The sequence below is a fragment of the Gobio gobio genome (assembly GCF_949357685.1).
Source record: "Gobio gobio genome assembly, chromosome: 7".
NCBI lineage: Eukaryota > Metazoa > Chordata > Actinopteri > Cypriniformes > Gobionidae > Gobio > Gobio gobio.
In genome coordinates, this window is record NC_137103.1 from 19300132 (window position 1) to 19320975 (window position 20844).

At 36.1% G+C, this 20844-nt stretch overlaps 1 protein-coding gene across 26 annotated transcripts in view; it reads right to left on the reverse strand.

Moving 5' to 3' along the window:
• The window catches only part of mycbp2 (MYC binding protein 2), a 142465-nt gene that overhangs the window by 103355 nt on the left and 18266 nt on the right, over positions 1–20844 (reverse strand). For all 26 annotated transcript variants that reach the window (XM_079820961.1, XM_079820952.1, XM_079820950.1 and 23 more), the window contains exons 3-5: positions 6354–6569; positions 1707–1860; positions 1421–1617 (exon numbers count right to left, since the gene is read on the reverse strand). In XM_079820961.1, coding sequence (XP_079677087.1) covers positions 1421–1617; positions 1707–1860; positions 6354–6569 — 567 coding nt within the window. The remainder of the gene's footprint in view (positions 1–1420; positions 1618–1706; positions 1861–6353; positions 6570–20844) is intronic.

A 20844-nucleotide genomic window follows, 5' to 3' on the forward strand; every position in this document is an offset into this window, starting at 1 on the left:
TGTTTGGTTACCGACATTCTTCAAAATATAATCTTGTGTTCAGCAGAAGAAAGAAATTCATACAGGTTTAGGGTCCGATTCCAATCCGATTCTTAGTATTGGTATCGGCTCCGATAGCGCCATTATTTACCAGATCGGGTATCGGTCAGGCAGGACCAATCCAAATCCAATACTGTGTGTATAATATTCTGTGTTATTGTTAAGCCCAGCGCCCCACAAAAGGCACAAAAAAATTATAAAGCATCATCAACACTTCGTGCACTATATTAAACAAGTTCTGAAGCCATTCCATAGTTTAATGTGAGGTACAGATGTATATTTAAGTCATTAAATTCACATGAATGCTTCCCTCCGCTACGGCTGTAAGTCATTTCCCCTTTTAGCATTCAAAATGCGTTACGACAGTCAACACGATGAAACTCTCTCCAAGATGATTCAATGTTCCTGTTATTATGCTTGATCTGAGGATAACAGTCTATGGTTTCACATAAAATGACTTAATCTTGCTGGAGTTTATTCCTGTTTCTAAATCATGTTACTTTCTACCGGGTGTCTGTTAGATCAGACTGGACTAGGGATTGTATTGTTCTTCACACGCACAGTAACGGAAATTTTAAACTGTTAAAAGAAAATGCTCAATAAAATATCACGTAGATAAATACACGACGCATCAATATATCTTCCCTTTATGCTTGGAACTTTTCAATGCGGACAGAGCGCTGTGCGCTGTGACTCCATCTTGCTTCAAGCGTTTTTTACAATAATGTGTAACATTTTACCAGATTTAGTGCTACACTTATTCACTTTTAATTGTTCCCCACTAAATTTTTTTTTTTTTTTTCACTAAATGTTTAGATTTTATACAATTATGGTGCACTAGTGATTTTTCTAGAGTAACTTTTGGTGCTGAATTCTAGGTTAACCACCATCTAGTTTATAGTAGTATTTTTGTCATAGGTAGTATATATATTTTTTGTATTTGTTGTTTTTCTTTATAATGAAGTTGTCTATATTTGTCTAGATTGTGTTTGGCACAAAAAAAAGTGTGATTATCAGTTCAACACACTGAGGTATAGAAATTCTACATTGAATTTTTAAACAAAACTGCACTGGTATTGGATCGGTATCGGCCAAAACTTCAAATTTTTGGTACCGGATCGGTTCTGAAAAAAATGGTATCAGAGCATTCTTAGTTTAGGGTTGAGGGTTAGTAAATGATGACTCCAGTTTTGGGTGAACTATCCCTTTAAGGAGGGCAGAGCAGTAGGTGCTACAGACAGCCAGAAAAAGAAAACAATTTTGACAGACCTCACCACTTTTTTAGCAGCATTTACTCCAGTCTCCAGGGTCACGTGGCCCTTCATAAATCATTCTAATATGCTGATTAAGTGCTTAATGCAATCTCAAAACTTTGACTCACCTGGATGGTTTGGCATGCATGACTGCCATTGTTGGTGAGGATGGCAGACACAGCCTGGAGGGTTTTGCCAGTGTCTCCCCAGGCCACCACAAGGCTGAATAGGCAGGCACAGGATAACGCAGTGAGGGTCTGACCGGTAGGATCGTTCATCCCTGTGCTCCGCACTGTTGTCTCCAGCAGAAGGTGGAAGAGAGACTCTGCAGGTCCAACAGTGGCGTCATGATTGAAATATACAGATTCACTTATAGAAGTTACCATTTTAAAAGATGAGGAGAAAGCATCTTACCCAGCACATCTGGAGGTTCGGTCTGAAAGCTCTCCGGCTGTTGCCCCTGGAGCATATCTAGAAGGGCCTGAAGGCTCCGTAAGCACAGTGACGGGTGCGAGAAACGAGTCTCCTTGATGAGCTCAAATACTCCACACAGCCCGATACCAATGATCTGAGGAGTAGAAGAACATAGCTGTGATATAACATTCATCGATCTCCCCAAGCAGTGTCTAAAACGATTCGAAAAAATATTGTTGCCAGTTGCCACTGCTGGTTACAGTACAACTTTTTCATTCATATTTTTCGCAATTTTTTTATTTATGAAAAATACTGCAATAAGATTACAGAATCAAGAAGAATAAATCAGTTTCTCATAATATTTCTCAAATTAACTAATTAAACATGACCATAAACTTTTAAAAATGCTGGTTGAAATAAACTGATGGGTGAACACAACCAATCAGCATGTTCAGCGTTCAAGTCCCACCCCAAAAGTTTCTAAACTTTGAAAAAGTACTACCTCGTGAGCAGGGACTTTTTGAGGGGGAAATTTTTACCCAGAACTTCATTTAGACCCTGGTTCCTGCGCTCGAAACACACAGAGTATCACCCCAAAGTCTCTAGTTCCTGGGGAAAGTTCCTGCGGTGGAAACGCGGTTTAATACTATGCCTCTTTTATCTAAAAATATGGTTAAGATATGCATCTTGCTTGGTAGCATATCTTCAGTGACCGTATTGAAGCTGTGAACATCTACCACTATATTTTAATGAAGGAATATTTGGGAAGTTTCTTTGAGGAAACAGTTTGTTCCTAAAAGTGCTTCCTTCTTGTTATAAGACACTATGTTGGCCTATCATAGCAAAAGGCCTGCACTGGTTCGTCTTTCAAGGTCATCGTCTAAAAAAGGAATTTCTGCTTTGTTCTAGGACATCTGAGAGAAGTAAAAAAAATTGTCCTGTGTAGTGTCTCTCAAGGTTCGGATATGAAATAAGCTCTCCATCTAAACTCTAAGAATAAAATACCCTTCCTTTAATAAATACAGAAATATGTTTAATAGTGAATCACAACACCCTGACACAATTTACACATCTTAAAATAACAGGCATCAGGATGTCACACAATAGAGGTTTAACAGAAGTTTAAGGTTTAACACAGTCTTGTGTCCAAACTGAATATTCCTTTTTTAGATCCTGAAATTAGCTCCTTGAGGTTTTGCCATCCATTAAAACAGCTCTTGTTTTTTTTTTTTTTTTTGTCAAATCCAACTGCAGGGCTTGTGAGACTATAATCAGTGTAATTACTAGTTAGTTATTATATCTGTAGTCAAAGACAGAGGTTCACAGATTTTTGTGGTATGATGATTTAAAAAAATATATATTGTAGTGCAGCATTGTGTATTATATAGTTAGGACCATGTTTTTTTAGTAAAAAGTGAAAATAACTGTCAATGGAATCACTAAAAAAACTGAAACGTTCCTTAAATGTAATTTAATTTGCTATTCCCATCCCCAAGCACTTTCTAGGTTATAGCCTACGCATGAAATCTTTGAAGTGGAGATTGGAATTAATCAGCCACCCATTCACAAATGTCTGTGATATGAAATGGGGAAATGTCATATTCATTATAAAACACGCCAGTGCCTTCCTTTGGCCAATCTTGAAGAGAAGAGCAAAAAACATTAAGAGATTAAAAAAAAAAGATCCTGTTGTTTTTAAAGAAACAAATTACAGCCACACTGATAAAAAATTGTCTGTGTTCACCCAAAAATGTCACCCTCCTGTTGTTCCAAACCCTGTTGTTTGGAACACAAATTAAGATCTTTTTGAGGAAATCTGAGAGCTTCCTGTTCCTCCATTGACAGTCCATGCAACTACCACTTTGATCCAATGCAGGTTTGACCCAATGGGGTTCATTCTAGTGTTATGCTGCACACTTGAGCTTCTGCAAGAACCAATGAGGTTCATTCTCGTGTTACACAGCATGTTTGAGCTTCTGCAAGAAACAATGAGGTTAATTCTCGTGTTACACAGTATGTTTGAGCTTCTGCAAGAAACAATGAGGTTAATTCTCGTGTGTAACGCAGCACGTTTGAGCTCCTTGCACATCAAGCCGGTTCGGTTGAGCTTGATGTTGATCTTCAGTTGATGTTTGCTGATCAATATGTGAATAAAAGCCTAAAAGTTGTTATCTGTTCATCAGTGATCTCTTCAGAAAATTTATAAAATGCTCAATTTATTTGGATTAGTTTTACAATCTCTTAATAAACCTTTTAAAGCTTCAAAGTGTCAGTTGCATAGCTGCCAATGGAGGGACAAAGCTCTCTTTTTTGATTTCATCAAAAAGATCTTCATTTTTGTTCCGGAGATTAACGAAAGTCTTGCGGGCTTGGAACGACATGAGGCAGAAAACAGCATCTTCTCGACATGTCCACAACACGGACCAACTACAGTGTTTGAGGGCGGGTCAAAGGTAGACAGCAAAATGATGCTGTCTTCTAACACCATGTGTAAACTGGATGCAAGTGGCGTGAAGCAAATAGAGCCTATAATAATCAGTGATTCTGTCTACACTGGATGCAGACAACAACATTAAATTGATTCTATTTCTGATGTACTCCATGAAGACTTGCTGCGATGTTACCACATTGTGTTCAGCCGCAACACCGGTTACATCACTTGCCGACCGTGGCACCGCCCCCCATTTTTTATAGTAATAAAAATAATTTAGTTCAGTTAGAGCAACCACAACAATTAAAAACTGAACGTGTCTGCTCAATTCAGCATGAGCCGAACGAGTCGCAGCACAGATCAGCATCAGGAGTCAGATTTCACCTCACTTTGCCCATTTCGCATCACTCTTGACTGACAAGATGATGGCGGAAGATTTGGGTTCAAAGTGAAATGTAAAAGAGCCTTTTTAGGCGAGTTTGTCATTGTACCATTTTGTTGTTGTGTTTTTCATTAAAGAGCACCTATCATGGAATTTTGAAATTTACCTTTCATGTAGTGTGTAACATAGATCTAAGTGAACAAAAACATCCTGCAAAGTTTGAAATATGACAGTGCACCATATAGTTATTTTCTTTCAAAAGTAAGAGTCGACTCTGAGTCATTTTTAAGAATCGTTAGAAGACCGAAGCTTTTTCTCTGACTAGATGACGTCCACTTGTCAGGTTATTTGAATACGATACGCCCACTTATTGCGCTCCAAGACGTCAGTGAAAACTAGAAAACATCAGGACGATGTGTTCTGTAGTGCGACTCAAAAACAAACTTTTTTCATCTGCCCAAGGATGAGCATTTGAAGACAAAAAAAAAGTGGCTTGAAGACAAACCATACATCGTCGCGATTGAGTGTTTATTAGTCTTCAAATGTCTCTATTTGCATGTTTTGCGATCTCAGGAAGCTTTTATTATGGACTTCTATTATGGCACATGGTATCTTCTTCGTCTGTCTGTACCATATATGGACTACATGTGCACAGAGCGCCCTCCGGCTGCCAGTATGAATTGAAAACAACACATAAGAGACTCAATCGCTCATGATTAGGTGAGGAAGTATTGAATAAAAAAATACTCCTCTGTTTAGAAATTTGACACAGACATATGAGAATCTATCAATATGTCTCCTCATCTGCACACTTTTGAACTAAAAGCCCTGAGGGATGTTGATTTGTCGCGAGTCTTCGTGAGGAGAATAGAGGAGTTTTTTTATGAATGAGATCAGCTGAGGCTCATATTACAATCAAACGGTACCGACGCGGTTTTCATATTCATAACTCCTGACACATATTAACAAATTACTGTCACTATAAGACTTTGATGGGCGTTCCGTTTCCGAAAATATCTGCACAGACTATACCAATCAGAACTGACTGGGTCATCGGACCAATCACCGCAGATTAGCGTCACGTAAAGGCAGGGTTTTGAAAAGTGAATCACTAAAGCAGGGATGTCCAACCCTGGTCCTGGAGAGCTACCGTCCTGCAGATTTCAGTTCCAACCCTGCTCCAACACACCTGTCTGTAATTATTAAGCACCCTGAACACCATGATTAGCTGGTTCAGGTGTGTTTGATTGAGGTTGGAGCTAAAATCAGCAGCTCTCCAGGACCAGGGTTGGACACCCCTGCACTAAAGGAATCATTTGAGAATCGCTGTCAAAACAGGTAAAAATAAATGCATATTATAAGAAAACTACAGTCTTTTTTGTCATTGCATGCATGCAAAACTGTTGTTGGAGACTTCTAAAACAATATTTGGAACATTTTAAATACCATAATAGGTGCTCTTTAAGAATAATAATGAACCCACCATTCAATCAATTGCCAACCCTGAATTGCCGCTAATTCGCAAAGCGAAGAGTGGAACAGAGTGAGAGTTTTCAGTTCATTCCTATGGAAGTTGAGATTTCAAAAGAATTAATTGAAAATGCTCGCTCTGCGCCAGTGGACACGCACTAAGCGATTTAAAAGCGAGGTGGATAAAGAGGGGAAAACTCCAATGCCCCCAACACTGCAGTTTATTCTTATAATATATCACTGCAGTTTTCATAAAGAGAAACAAAAATGCATAAATGGTGGAACAAAAAATACACTAAATCATGAACGAAAGAACTAAACCACATAATTGGGCTTCATATATGCATTGATGTCATTCACTGACCTTCGGCAGTTTGACAGCGGGTTCGCGATACTCCTCCTCTTCCTCACTGTCTGAGTCTCCGCTCTGCACAGAGCTCCGGGAGGCCAGAGCCAAAACGGCTTCCTTCTGCTGCCAGTCCAGCACACTGTGCCGTACATTACAGTAGACGTTGAATGCAGAGGGGTTGCTGTGGAGTTTGATGTCAGGCACTGGAAAGGCCCCATCCAGAGTCTCTGTCTGCCAGACGATAAAAAAAAAACAAAGAATTAGAAGCGATACACAAGGGGAGGGAGGAAGTGAGAAATATTGTGAGACAATAGGTTATAATACATGTAGTACTACTACAGCAGGTTAGGGAACACAGTACTTTTTTATAAGGCAACGAGAAATGCTACTGTTTATAGATCTACATATACACAAAATAAAAAATAAACACCACACCTTCATTATCATCTGAGTAATACTGATTAGTAGTGATTACTGTAATATTACAAGTAAATAATTGTATGTATTAGGGGTAGCCTGCAAGACCAAAAACTTTATATTAAGTATTATATATTAAATACATAAACAATAAATACTATATTTTAAATACAGAAAAATACAGAAAAGGTATAAATCATATTTAAAAAAAAAATAAAAAAATTTTTTTAAATATTTAATTTGATTTATTATAGTGCTGTCAATCTAATTAACTAATGAATCGAACATTTTTCTGTAATTAATCCTGATTAATTGCACTTAACATTAACATTTTAAATGTATTTATATATTCTAGTAAGCTTACAGCGAATCTCCAAATTAATGTAGAAACAAAAGACTGTAGCCTATATTTTGAATATATTTTGTTTAATGGCATTTTTTTATGAAAGGCCAGTATCACCAATACCAATGCTGCTACTGATGTCTTTATGAAATAGATTTTTCTTCTCAATTTCAGCCATTAATTATAGCAATTCAACATTACAGTATAATAGACAGCTATCAATTTTAACATTTACTTTAAAAGCGACTTTTAATTTAAGTGAACTTATAATAATATTTACATAAATGCATTATAATAAAATGACACATTTACCTGCTCTTCAATAATTCAGGGCTCAATTTTTTCTATTGGCCTAGTCAGACCAGTTCAGATTTTTACTTACCCTGTCAAAATGCACAAAAGGTTATTGATTTCATTGTTTTTGGCCCATATAAACAGTGTTTTGAGATTTTTAGGTAGGAAGGAAATGTAAAGCTATCAAACACTTCACAGTCTTCACTGTATAAATTATAAATTTAATATAGATTAATCCTCATTAAAGCTACAAAAGCTTTCCAGTCAAGGACAGTGAGTGATTTTCCCTTAGTGAGGGAAACAGCAGCAGGTTTATTAGGCTGCTGTCACTTGAAGCACAGCATTTATTTATTATGACCCACATTTTTTATCAAATCTATAAGTTTAAACAAAATATTATATACATTTTGAATTTTAAAATAAAATGTAATTATATATTTTAAATATATAAATCATTACATAAATAAAAATAGAAATAATATTGTAAACCAGACACATTTTCAATAGTTATGTTTGAAACTGCAATAAAAAAGCCAATACACACACATTCTCTAACCTCACATTATATTGTTTTAATTAATTTGTTGCATTTATATAGCGCTTTTCTAGGCACTCAAAGCGCTTTACATATAGAAGGGGGATTCTCCTCAACCACCACCAATGTGCAGCATCCACCTGGATGATGCGACGGCAGCCATATTGCGCCAGAACGCCCACCACACACCAGCTGACTGGTGGAGAGGAGACAGAGTTATGAAGCCAATCAGTATAGGGATGATTAGGAGGCCATGATGGAGAGGGGCCAATGGGCAAATTTGGCCAGGATGCCGGGGTTACACCCCTACTCTTTATCGAAGGACATCCTGGGATTTTTTAATGACCACAGAGAGTCAGGACCTCGGTTTAACGTCTCATCCGAAGGACGGTGCTTGTTACAGTATAGTGTCCCAATCACTATACTGGGGTGTTAGGACCCACACAGACCACAGGGTGAGCACCCCCTGCTGGCCTCATTACACCTCTACCAGCAGCTACCTGGTTTTAGTGTGCCATTTGTTGCAGACAATGTAATTTCCTCTTCAAATAGTGACTAACATCACACATTCTTCTTTGCTATCACCTGTAAATAACGCAAAGCAGTTCCAACCACTGATAACCGCATTGATACATCCACTGTAGTATATACCTAAACAACAGTACAGCAAAATTGTACCATATACCATCATTTCATCCATCCCTATAATACAGCTAATGTTTTATTGACCCATTCATCAATCCATCCCCTGATAGGCTTGACTCATGAACGTGTCTTCATATTTGTCTATCTGCCAATAATAAAGGATGATGTAATGCAGGGAAGGTCATTCATTTTTAGGCGGACACCACAGAGAAATCTACCCCCCTGTGTTTGGCACAATGACATCAGACTTCTGAAGTCATTAGGAAGCCACACATCTATGAGCCATGCCTAGCAGCCAATACAATTCCTGTGATTTGCTTTTCAGTGTTGCAAAGAAAGAGCAGCTTGGTTAAGGTGTTATCCTACTAATGGCTCTTTGCTTCTGAAATCTTGTCCTCATAAGGTGTGTCCACTCACTGACTGAGAACGGAGCAGGGCTGACAGAATACCGGACTGCCTCTGACTTTGCTCTCCTATACAACGTCCCGGATTTGCAATGCCCCACTTTGGCAGTAAATGAATGTGAAGCTCACTGAAGTAAATCATATATAGGCTCTTAGTTTAAATGAGAAAAAAAGATTTACATTCATTCAGCAAACACAGACTGTTCTGCCTCCACTTTCTTATTGTATCAGTCATCTAGGTATAGAGGAGCCCCAGAAAAACCAACAATTCAAACTATGTAAATGAAGGCAGTTTCCTGCTCCACAGTACAGTGGTGAAGCAAATCTACAGCGACAAAATGGAGCAATGGACAAGATAACATGGTCTTTCTATCGAGTTAGTCTAATGAGTTTGTTCTTTTAATAGGCTATATAAATAATCAGGTCTCAATAGTGTGAGCGTTTCACTTGCATTTTATAACATTGAAGGTTATAATCTGTAAAAATGGTAACAAACCTAATTTTTAAAGGGTAAAATTGCACATGCGCAGCAGCTGACCACGCTTAATTTGAATACAAGAACAGCGTTTAAAACAGAGTAGAAATGATGTGCTGAAATTAATCAATATAATATATATAGGCTAGAACAAGGTTTAATCTGTAAAACAGTAAAAAAAAGGTAAAACCACGTACTCACTACTATGGTAAAAAGTACCCATACTATTTCTATGGTATTTAAAATCGGTAGCCTAAAGACATTTAGTATACTACAAAATTAAATGCACAAAAACTACTATTGCTTAATAACAAAAAATACTGTAAATATATTACATTACTCTGTTAATACATGAAATTGAAAACGTTTGAACAGGATGAAGATGTCCACATTTTTCTTATTTTGTTTAAATATAATTTTTTTTCATTTAGTACTGCCCTTCAGAAGCAACAAAAGATACTTGCATGTTTCCCGGAAGACAAATTAAGTACAATTTACCTTGATTTTCAAATTCATTAGGTTTTCACCCCCCGGCTCTTAATGCATTGCGTTTCCTTCTGGAGCATCAGTGAATGTTTGAACCTTTTTTAGTAGTTGTGTTTGAGTCCCTCAATTGTCCTCAGTGTGAAAAGATGGATCTTAAAATCAAACAGTCATTGCTGGAGAGGGTTCAAATATGAAAAAGAGGCAGGAAAAATGAAGAATGTGCAGGAACTGGAGGATTTTTCTGAAGCACATTGGGCAGTTTAACTGCTTCAGATTAGCCGGCATTTTGTTCAGAGCGCGCTCTCATTGAAATCTGCATTCAAAGCGGAGATGAACATGCGATGTTCGCACCGTGGTCATACCATGGTGGACTGGTTTTGTTCTATTTCAGCAGCGCAAATAGTTTCAAACAAGCACAGCAGAACCACAGTGCATCTGATATGACTGGCATAAAGTTGGATTGACGTTCGAGATTCGCGAATTTAGGGACCGTCTCTAAAGTTACATACATTGGTATACACGTTTCTAACTTCAATAGCATTTGAAGAGACCAGCTGTAAAGTGTTCATCTAGGTGTCAGGTATGATGCACACCTTTTGGATTTTTGATATTTAATAAAAAAAACTGTCAAATCATTTGAAAATACGGATATGCATTACTTCACTAGGATACTGTTTGGGCTCTTACACAAAATATGCTAGATTTAAATGTGTCATAGCTGATAGAACACTGTAAATATATTATCAAGCAATATTCTCACCAGAGACAATATTAGAGATTATATTTACACCAAATTATTATTATTTATGCGTTGCTATTGTCGATTATAAGGAAGGAAATCCCACAGAATAGAATCTAGCTTTAAAAAGTGCATAGAGCTGCTTTAGTTATTTGTTGATTTTCAAATATAAAATTTGTTGAAAACTTGTTTTAAAACTTGTTTTAAGTGTGTGCATCTGTTCTTTTTGAACACTTTCATCTCATTAGAGCAAAACAGTGATAATATTGATAACCGTGGTAATTTGGGTCACTATAATCGTGATGTGAAATTTCCATACCGTTTCATCCCTAATTACAATATAAAAATAATTAAAAACAGATGTTTTTGAACATGATTAATCGTGATAAAGTACAAAAAAAATGCGCAATTAATTAGTAAAAAAAATGTATCGTTTGATAGCGCTTATGACTGAAATTTGCAATAAAGAGACACTAGGCTCAGATAACAGCCCTGAGAACAAGCGACAGAAGTGCTTCTGCAGTGTTTTTCCTCTCAGACTCCAATGACATTTGTTCATTCGATAACAATGCAATCAGCCACATACTGAGCAAGTAACCAAGGGTAATACTAGCCAAAGAACAGACAATAAAGTCTAGTATATAAGCCTGAAACAGGACGGGATGTTTCAAATGACCACATCAGTTGTGGTTAACTGCTACCTCAAGAAAGAAAAATAATGTACTTTGAACAGCATAAGTAGTGTCCATTTGATCAAAGACATCATTTTGGTTCACAAACTTTACTATTTCTTCACACTTAATACCAAAAAAGGATTCATAAATTGATTCTACACTTAATGACCAGAGATTACTATGAGCAAGTCATTCATAAGTTACAGCTCTGTAACACTTTAAAATTCAACAACTTTAGCACCAAACCTAATACATCTGTTCGTTATTAGCCAGATGGCAAATTTGATTGATACTACAATGACTATGTCAGTAAAGCAGGTGAGAATTATGAATCTCGCTGTGGTGATATCAATCATAGCATGTAACACAATGTGGGCACACAATGATGTGTAAATTAAACCTGTGCTGCACTGTGCTATTCAACAATTGTCCTCGAACAACAATTGGTGACTTACAATTGTAACAAGAGGCACACCATGGCGCAAGAACTTCGCTAAATAAAACAGAGGGGCCTGAAGGTTGTATTTAGAATGTGAAAAGCCAGTTGACTGTTCAAAGGTACATGACTCATACTATATACAATTTACCCACAAGTTCACCCACTATTGCTCTGAAAGGTCAAGAGCTAAATAATATCAGTTTACAAGAAATGCTGGTGAAATGAGATTAGCTAGTTGAGAGATTATCACCGGTGTAAGTATAAATGCTACAAACGTTTCATATTAAGGTAGAGATGGATATTTTATTGAATATTCAAAATATTTTCATGATAATACTGGTGATGGCATAAAATGAATCATGACAATATCAATGATTTTAAGATGATATTTATTTTAAGCCATCTAGGATATTAAAAGTCATAAAACAGCAAATATTTTCATTAATTCAATGACTCCCGCATGGCATTTATTTATAAATAAAATACTTTTTTTAGAAAGTAGGTCAATATTGCAACTATGCATTGTTATACTGGCTTTCACATTGGTGAAAGTAGGGCTGCCCCTGAGTTAAGATTTTTGCTTTCGACTAGTAGTTGTTCATTTAACCCGTTATTCAACTAGTTACACGTTTATGATATTAATTGAATTGCTTAAATATATACTAGAGGGGTGGCATCGAAAAATGGTTTGAGTACAAACCATAATAAAATGACATAATAAAACGAGACGTTTCAGAAAAACATGTCAAAATGAAAAATATCAGACTTTTCCAAACAGTCCTAATCTCTGTCGAACACCAATGCTTACGCCACATCTGCTAATAAAAAAGAAGTCTTCCACTGTGAGAGCATGAGAGACGGAGACATAGAGAATGGTCATTTCATGTCAATGACTCAATGAACAGAAAAAAATTTCAGTTCCCACTCTAAGTGAAAATCAACATTTTTTCTTTTTAAATAAATTATTAATGATAAAAATAAGTTGTAATCTAATCAATAATCTAATCTTGAATGTTATTGATTCGTTTTTGATTATTGAAATTTGAATAAATAAAAACAAATGGTTTTAAGTTTTTTATAATAAAGCAGGGGTCGGCTAGCCTAGAAATTCAGACGCACCCTTGCGGCAGCAAATCTAACTTGCAGCCAGGGTCGTCTAGCAATTCTCCGTTGGCTTGCGAGCTGGAAAAACCAAACTCTGGTCAGGCCAATCACATCGTGTATAGAGTCGGTGGGCGGGCTTAACATAATGGCGGCAGAGTTGTGATGGTTCCGCGTGCTACTTGTAAACAAAAAAGCTGGCGAACAGCTGTCTTTCGAATCTGCTTTGGCCGCGACTCTGGAAGACTTGGAGTTAAGCTTTTCTTTCAGAAAAGAACGACACTGAAGTCATTATTAAGAAAGGAACATGTGTTCGGAGTTTTGCCGACCGGATATGGCGAAAGTTTAATCTATCAACTAGCTCCTCTTCACGTTGCTCTGGTTGGTTGTAGCGCTATCCAATTGGGTGCAGAGGGAATTTGAAAGAGAACCGTTTATCCCGTCCCTCGGATTGAGCCCTGTCAATGGTGAGTTCAAAGACCCAACATCTTGATGTGGGTCTGGCTTGTCAGGCTAGGGGTCGGCAACTGTTTGTCATGAAGTGTCATTTTTAAGTTTCTGAGATAACCAGAGCAGTGATCTTGACAAAAGAAGCTATATGCAAGTTCAACAGAGTTCGCGTCAAATAAAGCAAGATATGAGATTAATTTTATTTATCAGCTGATTTCAAGATCAAAGACCACAATTGGAGAGAGAGTGGCATCAGCACTGGTAAGATAATATAGTGTCACCACTTCAGATTTGCGTCAGTTTACGCATCGGCTGTTATAAGACACTCTCGCGTCTCGCATGTTAAAGGGTTAGTTCACCCAACAATTTAAATTCTGTCATGAATTACTCACCCTCATGCTGTTCCAAACCCATAAGACCTTCAGAACACAAATGAAGATATTTTTGATGAAATCCGAGAGCTCTCTGACCCTTCCATAGACAGCAATTTAATTACCACTGTCAAGGTCCAGAAAGGTAGTAAAGACATTGTTAAAATAGTCCATGTGACTCCAGTAGTTCAACCTTAATTGTATGAAGCGATGAGAATACTTTTTGTGTGCAAAAAACAAACAAAAATAATAACTTCTCATATGTGCCAGTCTCCTATGCTGTTGATAATGTAAATACAGTGCAGCGCTTTCAAAGTGCTTCATCAGAACACCGGCTTACCATTGCGACACTGTTCACGTGAGCACAATGCATGCGTGTGATACTGACGCAGAAGCTAGCCGATGGGGAGCACCCGTTGAAGTCGGAAGTGCTGCACTGTTTACTCTACGTCAACAGCGCAGGAGACTGGCACAGACAAGCAGAGATTCTTGAATAAAGTCGTTATTTTTGTTTGTTTTTGCGCACAGAACGTATTCTCTTTGCTTCATAAAATTAAGGTTGAACCACTGGTCACATGGATTATTTTAGCAGTGTCTTTCCTACCTTTCTGGACCTTGAAAGTGTTAAATTAAATAGCTGTCTATAGAGGGGTCAGAGAGCTCTCGGATTTCATCAAAATATCTTAATTTGTGTTCTGAAGATGAACGAAAGGTATGAAATATCACGATTATCAATATTATCATGGTTTTGTTAAAATGAGATGAAAGGGTTAAAAAAAAAACTGATGCATACACTGAAAACATTTCAACAAGTTTTATATTTGAAAATCAACATACAACAAATAAAACAAGCAGCTCTATGCACTTTTTAAGCAAGATTCTATTCTGCATTATAACAGTGCACATCCATATCACAATGGGCACGCGTGCTCTTGTTTCATTAATGCAACTTGCCGTCTTGCATCTCTGTTTTTTATTGTATTAAAAATGAAATCAGAGTACCTTACTTTAAATACTACTATAATATTGTTGTGATCATCTTGTTTGGATGATTGTTTTGTACACTGTCTAAAATGGATTTATAAACGGGTGCGATTAAAACATTAATCCCAATTCAATATGTCCCTGTAATTATTTATGTGGTAAAAAAAAAAAAAAATCTGTGTAATAAGTGTACAATGAATATACATTATTATCCCTTAAATGTCACCCTTAACAGTCTTGTTTGAACTTGTTAATTCGTCTTTGGCTCAAAGCCACTTGCTGCAAACTTTTCTTCACAGAAGCTTCACGTTAATTTCAAGTGAGTGAGATAAAATATTTCAACTCAAAACAACATTTTGTGTCCAATTATTTCCCAGATGTAGTTTTGGTATTGAGGTCAAAGTCAACTTGCCTTGCGTTCGCTATACAACAGTGTGTGATGGTCACGTAGACGACTCGGCAGATTTGAAGTGTTTCCCCCGTACTGCAGTGATTTCTTTTTGCATGTTCTACAGACAAAGTTCCCCTCAGGACTTTTGTAAAAGCAAAAATATGACCTCAGATTTGGTCCTTTTAGAAGGCTGAAAAATCTCCCGAGCGCTGTCACTGCCTTCCGCCATTTCTTCTCGTTCAAAAAAAACATCGCTGCGCCTGCACCAGACTAATACTGCCTGGACAGGATTTACAGCAAGTTTTCAAAATCGCGATAATCAAACACAGATTTAATGATAATTAAATTGTAATGATAATACTAACCGTCAGTACATTTGATCGTAGTTTATCGTGAAACCGGTAACCGTCCCATCCCTAGGTTGAACTAACCCTTTAAGTTTTTACCATTTTAGGAGGAGTAAAATTTGCATATGTGGCTTCAACAACCAGATACATTTTGTCCAGTTTCATCGGTAAGCGGAAAAAATTGCCCTCTCTTTTTGGTAATTTTGTGATTGGATAGCTATCCGATCAGAGGAAACACGTGAAGTGACCTGGTGTGTGGAATGTTTAATAGGACTCAACAAACTTGGTTGAATATCTCTGAAATGTACAGCAGAACAAGCTGTAAGCTGTCAGTCGGTAGCTTCTGTGCGTGTGATGCGCAGTGGTCATGCTAACGTTTTATCAGAGCTGGTCGCTTTCATTGACTTGCGCAGTTTAATTCTCACACTTTAATACACTGTAAAAAAAAATCCTAATTTTACGGAAAATAACTCTAAAGTGTTTACAGTATTTTCCTGTAATATTGAATTATGTTTAAAACTATGTAAAATTACAAACAATATCTGTAAATAAACAACTTGACTGTTATTTTAAGGATTATATCATTAATGACAAATTACAGTAATTCTCATTTTTATAAAGGAAAATTACTGTATTATTTATACAGTATTTTTCTGTTTTCATAAATTACATACAAATTCATGTAAAATTACAAAAAATATCTGTAAATTAACAACTTGACCATTATTTTATCATTAATGACAAATCACAGTCACTCATTTTTTATACAGGGAAATTACTGTATTATTTATACAGTATTTTTCTGTTTTCTTAAATTACATACAAATGTATGTAAAATTACAGAACTAATCTGTAATAAAATATTTAGCTCATTATATTAAAGGTTTATGTCCATACTAACAATTTAACATTATTCTTTGTAATTTTAAAGTAAATCTTATTAGTTTCACTGTAAAAAAAATATGGTAAATGACTGGCAGCTACGGCTGCCAAACAAAACCTGTAAAATTAAAGTAAAATATCTTAATTCAAATAAAGTGCAAAAACTTTACGTAAATTTACATTAAAAGTTTGAGAGAAAACTGTTATTTTACAGATTTATCCTTATTTAAATTAAGATAATTCACGTTAATTTTATGTTTTTGTTTGGCAGCCGTTGCTGCCAGTCATTTGATTGTTTTAATTTTTTTTTTTTTTTACAGTGTAGGTGTATTTTTACATTCAAACTGTAATTCTGGATACAAATAGAACAATCTATAGGCTATAGGAAACTAAATATCAAACAATAATCTGTTTTTAAAGAGTACAAATCTGCACTGCTCTCCAGGTTGAAACTTTCAAGCCTCTGCACACACCACAAAACACCACTTGACCAATTAATTAAATATAACAGCAAATAAAAATAAATATACACATTTGCTAACTGTAGTTTAAAATAAACATTATTATTTGTAAGGTTATTTGCTGTCTTTACGTGTTCACTTGAGCGTGATTGGTCAATCTGAACGTCATCTAGAAATCTGGCCAATGACAGTGCGCGCCTTCTACCGATCAAATCTGAAAATGCACCCGTTGTCGTTGGAGTGCTCTGCTCGCGGGCGCGGCAATTCTAATCTGCAACAGGACTGCTTCGTCGGTCCATTAATGGCATCACATGGATCATTTTACATCTGTTAAAATCTTATTTTGGACGAATTTTGATTGTGGGATGTCGACTGAGAACGAAAAACATGGATATGAACAGACATTTAAGTTACCAATTGCGGACAACAGACGGCAGAAGGTAAATAAATCCCTTTATATTTTTTCTACTGTCACATCAACATATATAGTGTATTAAAGTTATATGCTAATCGCGAATAACTTGAATATTCTGTTTCTGTGTTTTGTTATGTTGTAATACTGTTAAGCTAGGAATGGGCACTATGACGATGATAGTGACTATCCAATATTGCACACAATTATCTCAAAATCCCTGTCATGTGAAGTATTCGCTTGATTTAAACAGTCAGTTATGTTTGAAGTAACGTTAGAGTTAAACGGTTCAAGTTAACGTGAGGAATCCCGGATGCTTGTCATTGTGCTTTCATTCTTAAAGGGGCAGCAGCTTAATAAACTGCCGTCCATTAATTTGAATCAAACAACAAAAGACTAGAGAAGACCTTCTGCGTTTTTAAGAATCAAGTGATATTGATGCATAGAATATAATGCAATGAAGACTAAGCAGTATTATTCTGTAATATTTCTTAATAAAATATCTATAAAATAACTATACTGTGATATTATTGTTATTGTGAAATTAAATTTCTCATGTATGAAGAATAATATGGTCATAATGCCCATCCCTACTGTCAGCTAGTTTTAAGATCAAGCTTGTCATAAAAGTAAAGGAGTTTTGGATGAGTAATGAACACTGTCATGTACACTCATTCTGCAGAGAGGACAGGAAACCACCATCCTTGGACTCTGAAGAATTGCAGGCAAACCAGGAGTTTGGATCTACTGTGAAGTTTTTGTATGGACCTGGTGAGTACATTTTGCAAGTCCATGTCTCTGTCAGTAAGTTGATTGGGAATGAAAATCTGCCACATGATCTTCAGAGGAAGTGAGTATTCATGTCATATCCAACATTAATACTGTTACGTTACGCTTATGTGTGTGGAAATGTGAACACAGGCAACTCAAGGCACTTGAGCTCTGGTTCAAACGCACCTTCTTGAGTTTAAAAGCATAGCTCACTCAAAATGAAAACTCCCTCATCGTTTTCTCACCCTCATATCTTATCAAACTTGTATGACTTTCTTCTGTGAAACAAAATATTTTGAATAATGTTGGCAACCAAGCTACATTGGACCAAATTTTAAGCATAATAATTACCAATAACCATCTCAAAGCGGAGCGGACTCTGTGTTCATATAGCCAGAATATCTCAATGTCAAATGTTGTTTAAAGGAAAGGTACAAAAACAAAATCCTCCTTTTTAAGGACTTTTCAGTGAATCAATGTATTTTTCTTTCTTTCTTTTACAGATCCAGCTGATTATTGGAGATTTGGAAAAGGATTGCTCATTATCTGCTGTGTCTGTCCCTTCTGGTGCAGAATCATGGACCTGTTGTATGTTTTGATTTATATTTCTTATTACACTATATAGCTTGGATTCTGAATTAAAAGGTAAATGTTTGTCCACATATATTATCAGAGCTATATGGAGCCCTCGGGGGTCAGTTGAATATAGAGGAAAAGAACATAAAACTTATTTGGAAAATACAAAGTAAATACAAAACAGTAAATGGCACAATTTGTTATTTTGTTATAAGGTGAAATCATGACCTCATCATGATATTAGTAACCCTAACTTACAAGATAAATGCAATTTTTAGTTTTTCAATTTCTCATGGGGGCTCTGAAGAATTTGTTTACATAAATTTACATCTGAATAATACAAGTTTTAGAATCAATAGTGAATCTGTGACAATCTTGTAAATGTATCAGTTTTGTTTGTTTTTTTTCAGTTTGAAATTTTATTCAACTTTAAAAATTTGATGAAACCGTTCCACTGTTATCTGTATTTGAAATGTATTATGTATTGTATTGTTTACAGACTGTATTTTGTCTTCCAAAATAAAACTGTAAATTTAACACTTTATTGAATGTTTTTTATTGTAATAATCTGTAAAATAACAGTGTTTTTCTGCAGAATTTTTAGTACTGTCACTTTATTGAAGGTGTTTGATCATAATAATTTAGGAAAAATCAGTAAAATAACAGTTTTACACTGTTAAAAAATGGTAAATGACTGGCAGCTACGGCTGCCAAACAAAAAACTTAAAATTAAAGTAAAATATCTTAATTTAAACAAGGAAAAATCAGTAAAATAACAGTTTAAAACCGTATAAAAAAACAGTAAATGACTGGCAGCTATGGCTGCCAAACAAAAACCGTAAAATTAAAGTAAAATATCTTAATTTAAACAAGGAAAAAATCTGTAAAATAACAGTGTTTTTCACTAAAACTTTTAATGTAAATTTCTGTAAAATTATTGTTTTTGCACTTTATTTGAATTAAGATATTTTACCTTAATTTTATGGTTTTTGTTTGGCAGCCGTAGCTGCCAGTCATTTACCTTCTTTTTACGATTTTTTTTTTACAGTGTAGTATTTTGAACCCTTAATAAAACAAGCTGTGTTACTAAGAGGAATGGCTACTACGTTGCTATGAGGAATGGCTACTGTGTTACTATTTTGGCTACTAGGCGAAATGTTGTTCTCCTTTAATTAAAGTTTTTTTGCACCTCAAAAGGTGTGCGTCTGCTTTGCCTTACTTGTACTATAAGGGATGATTACCTCAAAATGTAGAGCTTTATGTAGGTACACTCTAAAAAAAAAAGGTTCTATATTGCACCAAAAATGGTTATTGGCTCGTAATCATAGGGGAACCTTTTTTAGTGCTATATAGCACCAATTTTGGTGCTTCAGTGGTTCTTCAGCGGTTCTTCAGAGGTTCTTCAGCGGTTCTTCAGAGGTTCTTCACCGGTTCTTTGACTAAGGTGCTATATAGCACCTCTGAAGAACCGCTGAAGAACCACTGAAGCACCAAAATTGGTGCTATATAGCACTAAAAAAGGTTCCCCTATGATTACGAGCCTTTTTTTTTTAGAGTGTATGAGGTACTTTATCTGAATGAAATACATACACCTCTTCTCTTGCTTTTGCTCACATACCAGCAAATACCATCCCATAGGTTGCCCACCCCTGTAATAAAGCATTTGTTCAACCAAAAAAACAATTTTCATTCATTTAAATGATGATAATAAGTAATCATTTAATACTGTATAAAGTAAAACAGTGATATTTTCTGAGACCGCTATCATACCGTGAAAATCTCATACAGTATTTGCCGCCAATTTTTTTAATTGGTTTTTCTGGAGCCCTGTATTGAGATTTTTTTTTTTTGGCTGAATCGGCCAGTCTTAGTATCAGTAGCACAAAGCTGTCTGGGATTGTGTAATATCACAGATAAGGAATGGAGTCAAAGCAGAAGGGCGGTAAACTCATGAATTCCCATTCTGATCAAACAAAGCAAGCTGAAGTGCTTCAACCCTGACAGACACTTCAGCAGTATGTCTTGAAGCAGAGCCTTCCCTGCTGGAGGAACTCCACCCATCTGTTTGTAAGCAAACAAAGGCACGGAGCTCCTTTTAAGGTGGCTGTGGCAGAGAAGGAGAAATATAAATGAGCTCTTACTCCTTAGCCAGCAGGGTTTTAGAGTGTAGGATTATTACTGCATATTCCCCTCTCTACTATCTACAATCACATTATTCTCTCTTACCCCTGCTTGTGAAGCACTCGCATCCACTAGGGAAAACAGAGTGCCTGGGAAAGGATATCCAAACACAATCAGGCATTAACCCC